At 35.0% G+C, this 16,230-nt stretch overlaps 1 gene segment (V, D, J or C); it reads left to right on the plus strand.

Moving 5' to 3' along the window:
- The first annotated feature begins 8,454 nt into the window (after positions 1-8,454).
- LOC126495009 (immunoglobulin kappa variable 1D-12-like) lies at positions 8,455-8,991 on the plus strand. The segment is given in 2 exon segments: positions 8,455-8,503; positions 8,615-8,991. Coding segments are annotated over 2 exon segments (426 nt in total).
- The last annotated feature ends 7,239 nt before the right edge of the window (positions 8,992-16,230 follow it).

Consider the following 16,230-nt stretch of genomic DNA (forward strand, 5'->3'; position numbering starts at 1 on the left):
CAACCTATATATTTTGAAAATCCCTTGACTTCAAAATTTAAGTCGACAGGTATGTTACTCTCAAGAAGTTTTACTTTTCTTTCCACAGGAAGTGAGAGGCTTTGGATTCATTATAGCTTAAGAAAAGTAATGTTTGGTCAAGGAAAATGCCCTGAAATTTTTCAAATAGGAGTGCATGGCCCAGAGGACCCAATCTTTTAGAACAGCTCTGTTACAGTTTTCTTTGAGTTCTAAATCCAGAACATCTTCAAGACTGATGGTTGAGATGATCCAGCCTCACAGAATATTCCAGTAAGGACTTGACCATAATCCTAAATTTTCTTCGGGTCCCCATATTAATGCCCCCAATCAGCAGGCATTAGCCCAGAAAGCTATGCCCACATTCCCCAAAAAATGGATTATGGATGTTTGTCTTTTTTAATGTGTTAATTACAAGTTGTTATGGGTAAAGATCAGGAATAAAAAGCTAAGCAAAGAAAATTAGATTCAAGGTTCTTGTTTTGAAAAGAATAAAGGAAGATATGTACACATATGTGATATATATGTTTATATATGCATATATATATGAGATAAAAATGTAGATTATTGGTACTTTTTAAAAACTATTACTAGTTTTAAATGTTTTATTTTTGAATTTTTTATATTAAATACAAATTTTGTATATTGAGATTAATATTTAGAACATATTATACATGCATTTCTATTCTTGTTCATGGTATTGTACCTAGATAACTCAATAAATGATCTAATATAAATTTCTATTCTTTGAAAATTATTGTTAACATGTTTTAGGAAAATAAGAAAATATAGGTAGTATAATCACACTTTGTAGTCACATTAGGTCTGTTTTAAAAATCAAACAAATAAATATTTTAGACAGGTCATCTGTAAACACTTCAGAGATTTACAGAATATGGCATTTAAATTGTTTTAATGACATACATTCTTCCATTTTATGACAATGAGACATGACTGTTCCGGGAAGCACAAATCTACTTTAGAGAAGATAATGGGCATCAAAGAAGCTCCATATGGAGTTTATTTCCTTCATGACAAAATTAAGCCACTGCGCAAGAAAATGCCCTTACTTCCACTGCTGACAGTAAGCTCTATTAATTGAACAAGCAGGACACAAAAGAAAGTGATTGCAAACATTGAACTTCAGAACATTCTACTTCACAGAAAAGTCTGTCAGATATGCTAGTCCTGTAGGCCAAGGATAGATGTCCAAATGTTACAGAGGAAACTTGGGTATCTATCCAGGCACCCAGATGTTTCTGTCATTTCTCACATTTTTTTTCTTTTCTTTTCTTTTTTTTTCTTTTTTTTTTTTTTTGGAATTCACTTGCTTCCACTGTCTGCGTACTAAGTTAATTGTATTTTCTCCTTGGGTTTATGAGGGAGGTGAACACTAGATAGCTATAGGTAGAATTTCCCTTGTTTATCTGACGTAGAAAGCAAGTCATGATTGAAAGTTAATTAGGTATAAGACTTTGGATTCACCAAGATAGTATAGATACGGAATATTTTCTCTAAATTAGTCAAATACAAATAGACTAGATATTGTTGATTATTTTTTTGCCTGTATATATTGCATATAGTTATTGTACTTATTGCATATAGTTTTCTTACATTAGTTATAGCCTTCTTTTTTATTTTAGACAAAAGGCAGAAATATAGTAGTAGTTCATTCATATTTTAATAAATAAAACTTGCCTGAGGATCAGAAATGTAAAATAACCACATTAGCCAGCCTTACAGAACAGGCAGTAATATCACACACCTTTTATCTTTGTAACTAGAATGACAAGCACCTTTAATACCAGTAGCCACACAATCTTGCTCTAGAAACCAGGTGGTAGTGGTGAACATCCTTAGTCCCAGAACTAGAGAAGAATATAAAACAGGAAGAGATAAATCTCATTCTCATTCTCATACTGAGGTTTCTTGGAGGAAGAATTACCATTTTTGGAATGAGGTCAAGGTAAGAGACAATGGCTGGCTGTTTTGCCTCTCTAGTCTTCAAGTTGTCTCTGAGTTTTTATTAATTGTGCTTTAAGACATAATGCAAAATATACCCTGAAAGTATTTGGCTTTGATTGTTGTGTTATTTTGAATCCTTCAAATATAAAGCTTTCTTTGAAAATGGCATAAAGAGGAGGTATAAAATTCCTTGCGAGAAAAGTGACAAATTGAATAAAACCAAAAAAGGAATTAATGTCTCTTTATCCTGTAAATTTCCAAAGAAAATGTCCAGAATTAAAGTTTAGAATGCTTCCGGGTTATTCCAGGTGAATGAAGTGAGTAAGCAGGGCATTCATTCACCTGAAATGTGATCTGAACAGGGCAATTGCAATCAAAATGCACTGATATTTTGAACCCAGAAAAACATCACTGAGATTAGTGCATAAACTGCAATGCCCATTTTATAGACAAGTACCATTTACCTGGAGTCACCACGATTCATGGAGCACTTGTTAAAGACACAACAGTTAATTCTGGCTATGACATTGACAATGAAAGCATACATGTAAGAATCAAAGGATTCAACTCTGAATCCTGATTATATCCAGACTACATATATGTATTCCCTGTGCATAGCTTTACATGAACAGGAAAGAAGCCCTCTCTAGAAGATGGGTAAAGAGGCTGATGTATAGGCTATGGAAATGTATTCTTTCACTAAGAGAGAGGAATACAACATGTAACGTGTATGCAGGTTCAAGAACTAAGCAGCAACCACACATCCCCAGCATAGAATGTGTGCATAGCTGGCTAAACTCAGGGTCTTCCACATAACAGCTCCAGCCATATTCTTTGTCATGGTCAGAAACACGCTGGTAGAGAGTGCAACTTAGAGAGCAGACAGCATGTCATTACTCTCCTTTATTCCTTGTACAAAGAGATCCTAGATATTCAAGATAGGACACATGGCATGTTTAGCATATGCCAGGCTGCGAGAGTTGAAGTGACATAGAAAGATTTTTGTGGTGGCCTTGAAATCTTACATAGCTAATCATGTTCAATATTCATAAACCATGCAAAATATTACTAAATGTCAGAAAATGATGTAGATATTGACACCCCCAAGCCAATGAATTTATTTAGATCTGTGATGCTAAAAAAAATGCAGCTTTAGATAATTTTTGACATCTGGGTAACAAATACATTAAAGAAACAGGCATTTCCATTTGTATGCTAAGTAATTTTTTTATATTTTAAAGAGTAACGGTTATATCTATAAGACAGCCCAGAGTATACAGGCATTGGTTGCCAAACTCGAAAACTTTTGTTCCATTCTGGGTACTGACATTGGAGGAGAGAACCAACTTCCTATACCTTGTCTCCACGCCTTCACATTTGTACCATGGTACAACCTTCTCCAAAATAAATGGAAAAATATGGTAAAACTTCAAGAAAAATAGAAAAAGTGGCTTAAATTTTTGCCATTTCAAAGTCATTTTGATATTAGAAGCAGTCTTTTTGAGTTTTTAGGTTATTTTTATAAATTGAAATATTAAACATTAAAACTTTTATTCATTTAGCTAGAAATATGAACAAGTGTCTCTGTGTGGATTTGTGTGAACAGATTAGAGATAGGTAATTTCTTATAGAATGGAAAGAATGACTTGTCTAGTCACCCAAAGCATGCAAAAACTCTAAATTGAAAACAAATCCTTCATTTTTATATGAATGTCAATCTCAAATATAGAATTTTCAATGAAGAAGTTCTTTAAGAATGAGGGGATCAGAGGATCACAAAGACAATTTGATTGAAGACAATTTGATGAGACATCAACTGATCAAACTTGAAAATATTGAACAATACAATAATTAGCATGGTTTACAAAGGGATGAAAAGAGGAATATTTGAATTAGGCTAATATTTCAGATATTATCAGAAATCTAATAATTTATCAAATACTTTTACATAATCCCCATTTACATAAAAGGGAAATATAACTGTGTAGCAGCGAATTTTGCTAGGTGCTATCTTATATATTAACCAAGTACCAATGTGGACATCTCAAAGGGATTAGATCACTTGAAGTTATAAGCCCTCTGTTGAGGAAAAAACACCAGCACTTCAGAGTGTGATTCTGTAGCACAAATTCTAATTGGTACTACTAATAAAAACCCAGAGCCAGATACAGGGGTTAATGCTGAAGATCAGAGAAGCAGAATAGTCATCCACTAGAGAGTTCTTACTTCTACCAAAGCTGAGACAAAAAGGGTGATCCTGTCCTCAGACTGCCCTTAGATGATTGTCTCAGACTACACTGTTCCTCAGACTGCATCCTTAGACTGTATCCTCAAACTGCTATGAGCTCCTGTATCCTCCTGCCTTATATCCCTTTCTCCTCCCAGTGATATCATTTCTGTCTCCACCTCCTTAGTGCTAGGATCACTTTGTCTGAGCTCTGTTTCTATTTTAGACAGATTCAGTCTTGTGTAGGCCAGGGTAACCTTGAACTCACAGAGATCCATCGGCCTCTATCACCCCAGTGCTGGGATTAAAGGTGTATAACAACACTGCCTGGCCTCTATGGATAACTAGTGTTTTACCAGTGCAGTCTGATATTCAGGCAAACTTCATTTGTTATGATATAGATAAAATATCACCACATGACTGCCTGGACAAAGGGTTTTAATTAAAGACATAATTCTCTTGGTGTCATTTTGTTGATTCTTATCTGAATGTAAATTGTGCCCTATAATGTTAGAGAATTTTAGTAAACACAGGTACAATGGGAAAGAACATTGACGGATTGAAGGCATAGTTCTATAAGTCAAGGTGGGAGGTCTCAGAGGAGAATAATGTGGATATCTCAATGTCACCAATATTGGTCCTAGAAATGCCTTCAGTTTATCTGCACTTCTTTTATGAAAGATCTGCTGTATTACTTCTGTCATGAAAAGACAATGTTAGTGATGACCTCCATTCAAATGTAAAGAGAATGGACTTCCATCCTTGCTCTGATTCTAAATGCACATATTTCACTGCCTAATAATAAAAAATAAATAATAATAAAATCTTATTTACTTTCAAAGATGTTCCACTACTGTGAGCAAGGTTTCTCAGTACCCTTGTATAGATGATTTCTTCACATGTTTTGAGTGTAATTTCTAAACAGAATAACAGTGCTTTTCTTGGAAAGTACTCTTCTTTTTACAGATTTTGTCTCTATAGTCTAAGCTGGGGGACTCAGAACTATCATGCAATGTCCCTTTTATATCGCCCAGAAACTCTCCTGTGGCTGCAACCTTCCACAAAAAAAAAATTCAGCTCATTCCTGCATAGTTGTTCATTTATCTTCTTTACACCATAAAAGAGAATCAGTGTCAATAAATGTCAAGACTGAGATGTAAGAGATAAAAATTTTTGAATGGGATAGGAAAGTGATTGAAATATATATATAATCATGGAATTATGTCAGGGGAAAGTACATTTCTAAGACCTCTTTTAACTTTCAAGGAGTTAGAATATCACAGTACTATCTGGAAAAAGCCAGCTAATTCCAACGACTATAATGCGAGTCCTGGTTTCACACAAAGAGTCCCATAATTGAACCCATTATATATACAACCCTCTCAATTGTATTTAGGTGTCAAATATATAGGACTGGCATAGTTCAGTTAAATATATAGACTTCTACTCTGGAAGATGGCTCAGTAGTTTAAAACAATTCAAAATCTAGCCTGGTAAGTAACCTGAGATTAACCCCTTTGATCTATGGAACTGCCTTAAAAAGCTGGATACAAGAGTGATGTTCCTTTAGCTAAGATGAAATAAGGAACATACAGGAAAATGACTGGTAGGTTGCAGGACAGTTAACATAGAGTAAGATTACCAAGCAAAGCAGCAGGAGTAATGTGGTCCTTGTCTGTATACAAGATGGAATGTTGACTTGTGACATCCATATATGCTTTATGATATGTACATGGCCAACTTCATACATAGACATCAAACTTCATACATAGACATCAAACAAGTACACACACATACTAAAATTTGATCATACTCTGTAGCATGAATAATAAACACCGAGAGACAGATACTGGAGTTCATAGTGAATATCAGTAAAGCAAAATAGCCAAGCCACTAGAAAGCACTTACCACTGTTAAATGTTCAGACTGAAAAAGAGAAAGTTTCTACCCCACTTTATATTCCTTTCTAATGATGGGATTAAAGGTGTGCATCATCACTGGTGGCTTGGCCTCTGTGACTAATCATTGTGGCTGCTAGGATTAAACTTGTGTACCACAACTGCCTGGAATGTATGGTTTACCATTTTGGCTGTTTTTTGTTCTGCTTTTTGGATAAGTTTTATTTATTAAAATACAAATGAAATATCACCACAATATTCCCCCCATTATCTTCCTTTATTCTCTTCTCCCTCCTGTTATTGACATTCCCTTTCTTCTCCCACACAATTCCTCCTATTTCCATGTTTTATTTTCATTTCTTTATTTAGAGCCTTTAATTAGGGTTGCCTGTAAGAGCTCAGCAGTGGCATATTTAATTATGAAAGAATAGTCTACTAGTAGCAACACCACAAAGGATTATATCTTCTCTTCAACCTAGCAATTATTAACTGCCTATGGATTCTCAGGGAAGAAGAGGGCTTTATGATTCTCTCTTCCATATTGATTTAATTGTGTGTGAGGATATTCCTTAGGAAAGATACCCTGGGTTGTATAAAATAGAAAGAGGCAACTAAAAGTTTGCATCTCTTGTTGTTTTCTTTCTCTGTCCTGAGTGTAGAATTATTGTTACCAGCTTTTGTACCCTGATGCAGAGGTGGCTTCCCTGTCATGATAAAATTTGCTCTTTTCCAAAACATATTTTTAAACATATAGGAGTTTTTGCTTAGATATTTGTCTGTGTACCTCATGTGTAACTGGTGCATTAAAAGTAGAGAAGAAAGCATCAAATCCATTAGCGTTGCATTACAGAGAGTTGAGAGCCTCCATGTTAGTGCAGAGAATTGAATATATGTCCTCTAGAAAAGCAGCCAGTGTTCTTATCTCATGATCTATCATTTCCAGGCATTAAAATATATTCTTTAACTGTGAGCCAGAATAAATCTTTCATTGCTTTTGTGATGGTGTTTTATCACAGCAACAGGAGAAGTAACTAATTTAAGGAGACCATAGCGTAAATACATAGAAAGAGATGAGCTTTGACAGCTTATTACACTGAAGATGCTTTTTTCCTTGAACTTCTAAGCATGAGAACCCTGTCTTCATAGCAAATCTCCTAATCACCAATCTTGAACATTGAATTTCATAACACCAGTGTAAGCACATCTTACTGACTCTACTCTGGCCTCATCTCCTAAATGTGCATCATATCCATTCCTATGTGCTTTTCACTCCTCCATACTTGCTCTCCCACTGACCTAAATTCAGTTGTGAAAACAGCGCTCTTTTTGAAGTTTGGTCAGATTTGGCGATGGTACCATATGACAGAGAACATAGAACTTTCATGAGTTAAATGAGCATTTCTAAAGGTGTTGATTTCCAGTTTTGAAAAGGATGGGCTATATGAAAAGAGTAGATCAAAATAGGCTTAGTATCCTAAAGTATCCAAAGGATATCATGAAATATGTACAATCTACAATGAGATATTAAGAAATACAGAAAAGTGAGAAGATTTTTGATATTGGATGGCTTTGATTAAAGTAACTTATCAAAGTATTAATGAATGGAGGAACCAAAGATTGCTTATGTGGTGTTTTAACTCTTTTTTAATGTTCAATTAAAAAACAGTACCAGATGAAAACTGAAAAAGTAAAACAGGAATATAAAAAAAAGAATATAAAAAATATAAAACTATTTTTTTTTCTAATTCTGTAAGGGACATTTTGATTCAAGCGATGGATATATACATGAAATACTTTTGAAAGTGTAAAATCTAATGCAAAATTCTACTCATTTTCATGCTAACTCTGTAGAAGCTCATTGAGTTGTATAGGCATTTTTATTGCTGACTTTGATGGACAACGTTATTTTTCTGCAAATTTTATGATAAAGGTTAAAAATTTCTGTTTAAATGTATATTAATATATAAGGCTTCTTTAACTTTCTGCAATTCTTTCAGAAGGTCAATCACCATCCTTAATAAGAATGTACTCGTGGAAAAGTATGAAGTAGTGAAGGGAGTGATAAAATACAACACAGCACTAGACTGAAACTTTTCTTTGACATACAGAAAGAAACGTGTTATCTAAATACAGGTCTGGTCTACTCCTCTCTCTCTTGAATACCTGAACATACTTTTTCTTATGCTGAGTTCATAAAATGAGCTCAGTTTATCCTGCAGGTGGCACCAGTCCTACACACCACTGTAGATTTGCATGTGGCCAGAGCACAGCCCACAACTAAGGATTTCTTAAGCAGACATTGACACCCTGTGCAAAAGTCATTCTCAGTGAAGATACAGAATCAATATGATGGTCCTTGCTGAGCTCCTAGGGCTGCTACTGCTCTGGTTTTTAGGTAAGGAAGACAGAAATAGGGGAGTAGTGTGGTGAGTGCTGCCTTGATTTTTATGTAAGTCGTCCTATAACATGGTTAACATTGCATATTTGTGTATATTTCTACCGTCAGGTGTGAGATGTGATATCCAGATGACCCAGTCACCATCCACGCTGTCTGCATCTCTGGGAGAAAGTGTCACCATCACTTGTCATGCCAGCCAGAATATTAACAGTTGGTTATCCTGGCACCAACAGAAACCAGGGCATGCTCCTAATCTCTTGATCTATAAAACATCCAACTTGCATACAGGAGTCCCATCGAGGTTCAGTGGCAGTGGATCAGGGACACATTATTCTCTCACCATCAGCAACTTGCAGCCTGAAGATACTGCCACTTATTATTGTCAGCAGGATCAAAGTGTTCCTTTCACAGTGATACAAATCATAACAAAAACCTCCCACAAGTGCAATGGAGTAAGAAAAAGTTGCCCCAGATGCTCCTTGTAGTGCCTGCACCTGCTAACATTTTGTTATTAGACTTGACTTAGCTTTGAAGGTCATTGGGAGAATTGCAGAAAACTATCAATGTGACTCTTTTACTTTTAACTCTACTCTTCTCTGTCCCCAAAACACAAAATAATAAAATATTTCAAAATTTAATTAAAAGCAAAATTTATGTTTGAATGATCGTAGCTCTTTTATTCTTGCAATTTATACAGCAATGAGATATCATTACATGATACCTCCAGGGAGATTATTTTAATTCAGGGAACTAATGTCTAGATAACAGCACCTTATGGTCTGTGATGTGCTAGATTTGATACTATACTATCTACCAAAGCTTTATATTTAAATACTTGAGACCAGTTTTGACTAGATTATGGTACATTCTAGAATCTTTAGTTTGTATATGCTCAAGTTGGATGATGTTTTTCAGTAGACAGAAACTTGGGTGTACATTATCTCTGCTTGTTTCAAAATGAGCTATAGCTTTAAGAACCAGTAGGTTGCTAATGGATTGACTCCATATGACTTCCCTATAGCTATGGCAAAAAAGCTCTAAAAAGCTGAGACCAAATAAATTCTGTACCTTTTAAATTGTTTCTAATATGTATTTTCATCATGGCCATGCAAAGCTTACTAACATGAGGAGTCTATTATTTCCCGGAAGTAGATATTAGAAGTAGGGGTTCTTAGTATTCATTCACAAAATATTGATTCACATCATGCTTTTCCTGGATATGTACAGAAAACCTAATAATGTTTTCTAATACTATTTGTTCCTGTAAACTGAACACTGACGGTTTTCCAGATCCTACCCTGTCGGCCCATGGAGCTTTAAGCTTATAATTAAAAATTTCAAGATGTATAGCTGAGTCATAATTGAGAAAATTAGAGAAAAAGGGTGTGTGGAGAAATGCAATATTCGAAGTATTTAAAGTGAAAAGAGTTCACAGTAGGTGGTTTTGAAGAAATTTAAAATTCTTATTTACTCATATAGTGAGAGGAAAAGAAGGAATAATATTAATTGAATGGCAGTATTTTTAAATCTTTCCATTTCTTTAACATGCAAATGAGTTGGTACTTAATTGAAGACCTAATTTTTATTTCTAAATAGATTACTAGATTACTCTCTCTCTCTCTCTCTCTCTCTCTAGAGAGAGAGAGAGAAAGAGCTGTTGATTCATGGGCTAATAATTTAATTTCCTAGTATGATTTCCTATAGTGCTGATTAATTAGGGACCTTTTAATTATTACTGAGAATCAAAACATGATTTTGATTCAACTAGCAAGTACAAAACAACACAAGATGTAAGGATGGTAGAGTCACCATTTTCACCCCAATGACTAAGGTAACAAGTTTCAAGAGCACTTATTCAGCTACTTTGTGTTTTCATTGATAGTAGAGCCCAGGTTTCTAGTTAGAATCTGAATACCTTCTCATTAGAACCTATCCTTTATTTAGAAACAACTTGACTGAGCATCCAATCCCATCTTGTATAAGTCAGTTAATGTATATAATGTAGATTCCATATTTCTGTGTTAAAATTGCTTCTCATAGGGAAAGTACCTTTATTTTGCTGTAACAGCCTAACTAATGATGCAGTGCAAATGCTTAATATACTGGGACCTATGTGTTTATGAAATAGTGAGCAGTATATTCTAAAGCCAGGCTATATCTGGAAATATTCTCAGTGAATGTAGTCAAGTGTGGTCTAGGAGTATGCATTCATCCAATTTTCCATTCCTGTGACTCTGAGTGGCAGAGACCCACATTGGAGCACTGGACTGAGCTCCCAAAGTCCAGTTGAAGAGAGGGAGGAGTAAGAATATGAGCAAAGAGGTCAACAACACAATGGGTACACCCACTGAAACAGTGTACCTGAGCTAATGGGAGCTCACCAATACCAGTAGTACTTAGAAAAAACAAGCATAGGACCAAAATAGTACCTCTCAATATGGTTACAGTTGCATAGCTGGGGCAGACTGAGGGGCCACTGGCAGTGACACCAGAATTTATCCCTACTGATTGTACTGACTTTTTGTGAACCTATTCTCTTTGGATAGATACCTTGCTCAGCAAAGATATAGTAGGGAGGGCCTTGGACCTTCCACAAAGCAATGTGCCTTACCATCTCTGAGGAGTGGATAGGGTGAGGTGGGTAGGTTAATGGAGGGAATGGGAGAAGGAAAGAGACTGGGAATTTGAATTGGTGTGTATAATGAAAAAAGATAATTTGTTTTGGTTTTTAAAGAATAGTATAAATAACAAATAAAAAGCTTCCTCAAATCTCTGTCCTGGGTCAAAAGTGCATTTTACTCTATTAAATAAAGAAAGAGCACAAAACCGCCGAGGAAAAGTTATGATGTGCTTTTGTAAAAAATAAAAAATAGACTATTCACAATAAAAATTACTATTTTTAATCTCCTGCTACTTTTCTTCTTTTGTATAAAATATAATATAAATATATTAACTTATTCATTAATATTATGTAAATATGAAATATAAACTTACTTAGTTCAAGAATTTTACATTATATATTTTATAAATATTTGTAAAACATATAAGAAAAGGTTAAATTATGTCTGGACAGATGGCTCAGTGGTTAAGAACACTGATCTTTCGTGAATTCAAGGTGTGATGGCACATACCTTTAATCCCAGCAGTTGGGGGACAGAGGCAGGCAGATCTCTGTGAGTTCAAGGACAGTCTGGTCTACAGAGGGAGTTACAGGACAGCCAAAGATACACAGAGAACCTGTCTCAAAAAGCCAAAAATTAAAAGTAAAAATAAAAGTAATAGAGGTTAAAATAAAGACACATAAAGATCAAAAATACATGGAGAGTATGGATACTATATATTATGTTTTCTTTGAATTGCTTGACAGCAGAAGCACAGCTTTATGAAATAAAAAGGTGAAGAATTGTGAGGGCTTACAAATGCCTATTGCAATTTGACTGAAAGTCAGGGAGTTTGAGCTCATTTTTGCTCTTTCAAGTTGTTAGCAACAGGTGTAGCTACACATCTTGACCAAGGGTATGCTCACTTGATATTTTGGACATTAAAATGGCCCATAGAGGTGGATTAGTCTACATTGACCAAAGATCAGAGAATAAAAGCATACTCCTTTTTTTCCTTCATTTGAAATCAGAAGTTTGACATATGGAGTTGCTGGCTGCCTGCAGTATACTCAGTCTAGGATATGTTCGCTGCATATCCTGCCTGAGACATCAAATGCTTTAGTCAGGAGATAATAGCTTGACTTCTCATGTATTGAAGCAAGTAATTATTCTGATCATGTCTTGTGTCATGCTAAACAGTCTTTTGCTTTCTTCTTCTCTTTTGTATTGTGGGTATAAAAGTATTTGAAAAATAAGTGTAGGCATTTTCAGTATTCAGTATTCACTGAGTTGACCCCCCCCCCAAGTACTATACTGTGCCTCTGTATTTCTTTCTTATCTCTGTTCCTCCTACCTAACTTTTCTCATCCACATGGCCCTACCATGGAAACTATGAACTTGTGATAGCTGGACTGTGACAGAAGTCATAATGTGCAAAATGTGGCTTACAACAGCAGGGATTGTATTACAGACTCAAAATATTTTTGAGCCTCTCTGAAAATATTCATGGTCATGTTTCTTTGGTGTGATGATATATCTAGAAAACTGAAAGGCCCACATTCAGTAAAAACCTGTAGCTGAGTCTATAATTTTGTTTTTCCTCAGGGTTTTGAAAAGTCGGTATAAGTACATAAAAGATGGACTCTATCAGTGGAAATGGATTAAGAGGTTTTAAGAATTCTGCAGAAACTACCTATGCCTGAAGAAAAGGAAGAGAACAGGATGACAGGGTTGTTGTTCTGTGAAGAACAGAGTTTCCATACAAGCAATGCCTCAGATGAAGAGACTAGTGACTGTAACAAAAGAATAGATGGAATTTTATGGAAAGGGTGTGACTGCAACATTGTTTTCTTTTTTCTTGCTATGCTCTCTTTGTTTAATGCACCTTTTACTGCTGAGGCATATTTTGCCTCTGTGTCTGATTTTCCTATATTTCACTTTGTTAACCAAAAAGAGAATAACATTACTGTTTATGTATATGCCTCTGAGATTTTGGATCTCTGGAGATTAAGAAGGATAACATTATGGGTTGGATTTTGGGAATTTCTTTTTGTTTTACATCAGTTAAAGTCCAACTTCTGGGAGCCGATTTGAGTGGCTGCCATTACAAGATGGCATTTGGCCCCGGCCTCGCTTGATACCATAATAAAGGTTGTAGTTCTTCCACCAGAAAACAGGATGAGTTGTGATCTAGCTGCCCACACTTCCCCTGACCGGCAGGGGAACTTCCTTGTGGTCTGTAATTGACAGGGATGTTCCCCTGCTTTCTTTCCTGCCGGTGGGTCTCCAGAAAAGCAGTTAAAGTATCAAAGTATCAAAGGTTGCTAGGCAGACTCCCTATATAAGCAGCTACAGCTCAGAGCTCTGGGCCCCTCGCTTTCTGCTCTCCTAATAACCAAGAGGCTCCAATAAAGCGTGATTTGAGAAGAATCCTCGTCTGGTGGCTGTTCTTTCCTGCTGGTCAGGGAGTTCGCCGCATCCAACTGTGCTTTTATCCAGGGTACCAAATTTATGATAGATACCTATCATGATCAATTTGTAGAAATGGCCTTCATGGTTCAAATGGAAGGGTACACAACACGTTCACAAAGCATAATGCTCCCATAAGTTTTCAGGTTCTCTATTTGTAAACTATTTCCTTAAGAATTAATTTATATTCAGTAATGAATTCACACACACACACACACACACACACACACACACACACACAACTAACTTTTAGCAACAAGGACTACTATATCTTGCCTATTTCCTTCATTCCTCCAGTTTCTGGACCTCAACACAGTCTTTCTCTTCTCATGTTAACACTTTTATTCTTCCAGATCTTGTCTCTCTCCAGCCTGTCTGCTCCCTGTCAAAAAACTTCAAATAATGTTGGACCCAGTTTAAAGACTCATGGTAAATTCCCATTGGCCATCTCATTGCCTGTGTGCTAAGAGTATGCCCTCCTTTCCATGCTACACAATCAGTTTCCTGTGAGATATCAGTCTTCTCATTTTACTCACTTTCAATGACTTTGTCCAAAAAAAATAAACATTTTATTTTCTTGTTTATATTTTATTGCTTACACCATGTATATCAAGGGATGAGAATACCACTTAACTATTTTATGCTGTATATAAGACTTTGAGTGTGTCTGTGTAGCAGGAATATAAATGCAGTTCTGTTGTTTATGATCTAGTCTGGTTAAGCATTAATTTACACAGGGTTAGAAAGTTAACATCTCTAAGTTTGAATGGAGTTAAATTTTATAAAAAGAAAAAAATTTTCCACAGGTGAGATGTAATAAGACTAAATGGAAATGGAAAAAATTAAAATGTCCTATATGTATTATGAAACTACCAAAGAGAGAAAGAGTATACAATTACACACATGCACATGCTTACCCATGTGTGTACACATTCACACATAAGTAAGATACCTAAAAGTGCTTTAATTAGTAAAAAATGAAAGTAATGTAGTCAACAGTAGTTTCTATGGAGCTTAGAAGATGCTTAGTGCTATACAAATGTACTCTTCAGAAATAAAAATCGCCAGCAATAACCAGAAATATCTCTCTTACACATGATTGTAGAAAATCAGTGAAAATTAGTCATCTGTTTGGTTAATAGAAATAAATTTCTAATCCTATATGAAACAGAGAGAGCCAAACATATTGACACTGTGGAAAACAATGCTTAATAAAATGCCAGACTTTGTTTGGAAACTGGTTAATAATGTAAATGTTTATAAGATTAACACAAAATAAAGCAACATAGTATAAAGAAAAATCAAAATAATACATCACAAATTGAATGGGATTTAATTAGAATGATTGGATGAAATATTATAAATGTATTAGTGATACATTTTTAGTTATTAAATTTAATGTTGGAATGGAAAAAGTGAAAAACAGACCAGAATTTCAATGAATTTTACAAAATAACATGAACAAAACAAAACCTCAATAGGTGAAAACTGTATGTGATTAAAAGTATTACTTGTTACTAACAAACAAAAAATCAGAAAATATTGAAATATACGGAAGAATTGGTAAGTACAGTCAGCCAAACAACTTTAGGGAGAAAAAATTCGACATGCTTTGAGGGGAAATTTACGAAAGTAGAGCTGCAGCCAATTTTGTAAAATCAAAGACTCTGTGAAATAACTCTTAAACCAAATATGCATACACACAAACACACATACAGATAAAAGCCATACACATTTGGATATACACACAATTTCTTTATGTCCTAAAATTGCCAATGACTTTCATATTGTCTGCAATGTCTTCAGGTGTTATCAGTATTATTTTTAAAAGAAAATAAAATCGATGAAAATTATTTTCATAAGAGTTGATTCATTTGCAAAATTGAAACCAAAAATCACTGAATGAGCATATAAGCCTCTAGAAGATAAAACTCCCAATCTTTAGAGCTGTTGACAGGTATCATTTAAACTCTTCTGGAATATAAAGAAGATGAGAGAGATTTGCCATGTTGGTATTGTACTCTGTGAGAAAAACATATTGGTACTTTCCCATATTTTTTCTGAAAGGGTTCATGAAAATCAGTGAAAGTATCACTAACATACCTGCTGAGCCTTTATATTCAGCCACCACGAAGGAGCAAACTTTAATGGATTTTACCCCTCAATAAATCATGGATCAAAGACCTCTTAGTCACATTTTGTATATCTTTTCCTCTAAAAAAAAATCTAAAATTTGGGCAAGAGAAGCATAAATTGTTTACACTGAGCATAGACTATATGTAAGTAAGGGTCAACTTTACTCAAAGTTTGGTTTTCATTGAAACAGGAGGAATGTCTCTGAAAATAATTAATTAAAATGGTCAATATAATTACTGTTCTGTTTTTTAATTGAGGCAGAATTTCACTATATTGCACTGGATGCCCTTGAACTCACTACATAGCACAGGGTGGCCTCAAATGCACAGGGATATATGCCTGCTTTCTGCTTCTAAAGTACTATATTAAAGGCATACCACATGGATGTCCATGTCACATTTCTTTTTTTTTCCCAAAGATAACTCGAACATTTATTTACTGAGAAAATTTTAGAAACCAGCAAACCTACCAACAGCAGCAATATCTAATCCCAAATCTACACATAAAGAAATATAAGTG

The sequence above is a fragment of the Alexandromys fortis genome, unplaced genomic scaffold (assembly GCF_014885135.2).
Source record: "Alexandromys fortis isolate MF-2015 unplaced genomic scaffold, M_Fortis_MF-2015_v1.1 scaffold_407, whole genome shotgun sequence".
NCBI classification, from domain to species: domain Eukaryota; kingdom Metazoa; phylum Chordata; class Mammalia; order Rodentia; family Cricetidae; genus Alexandromys; species Alexandromys fortis.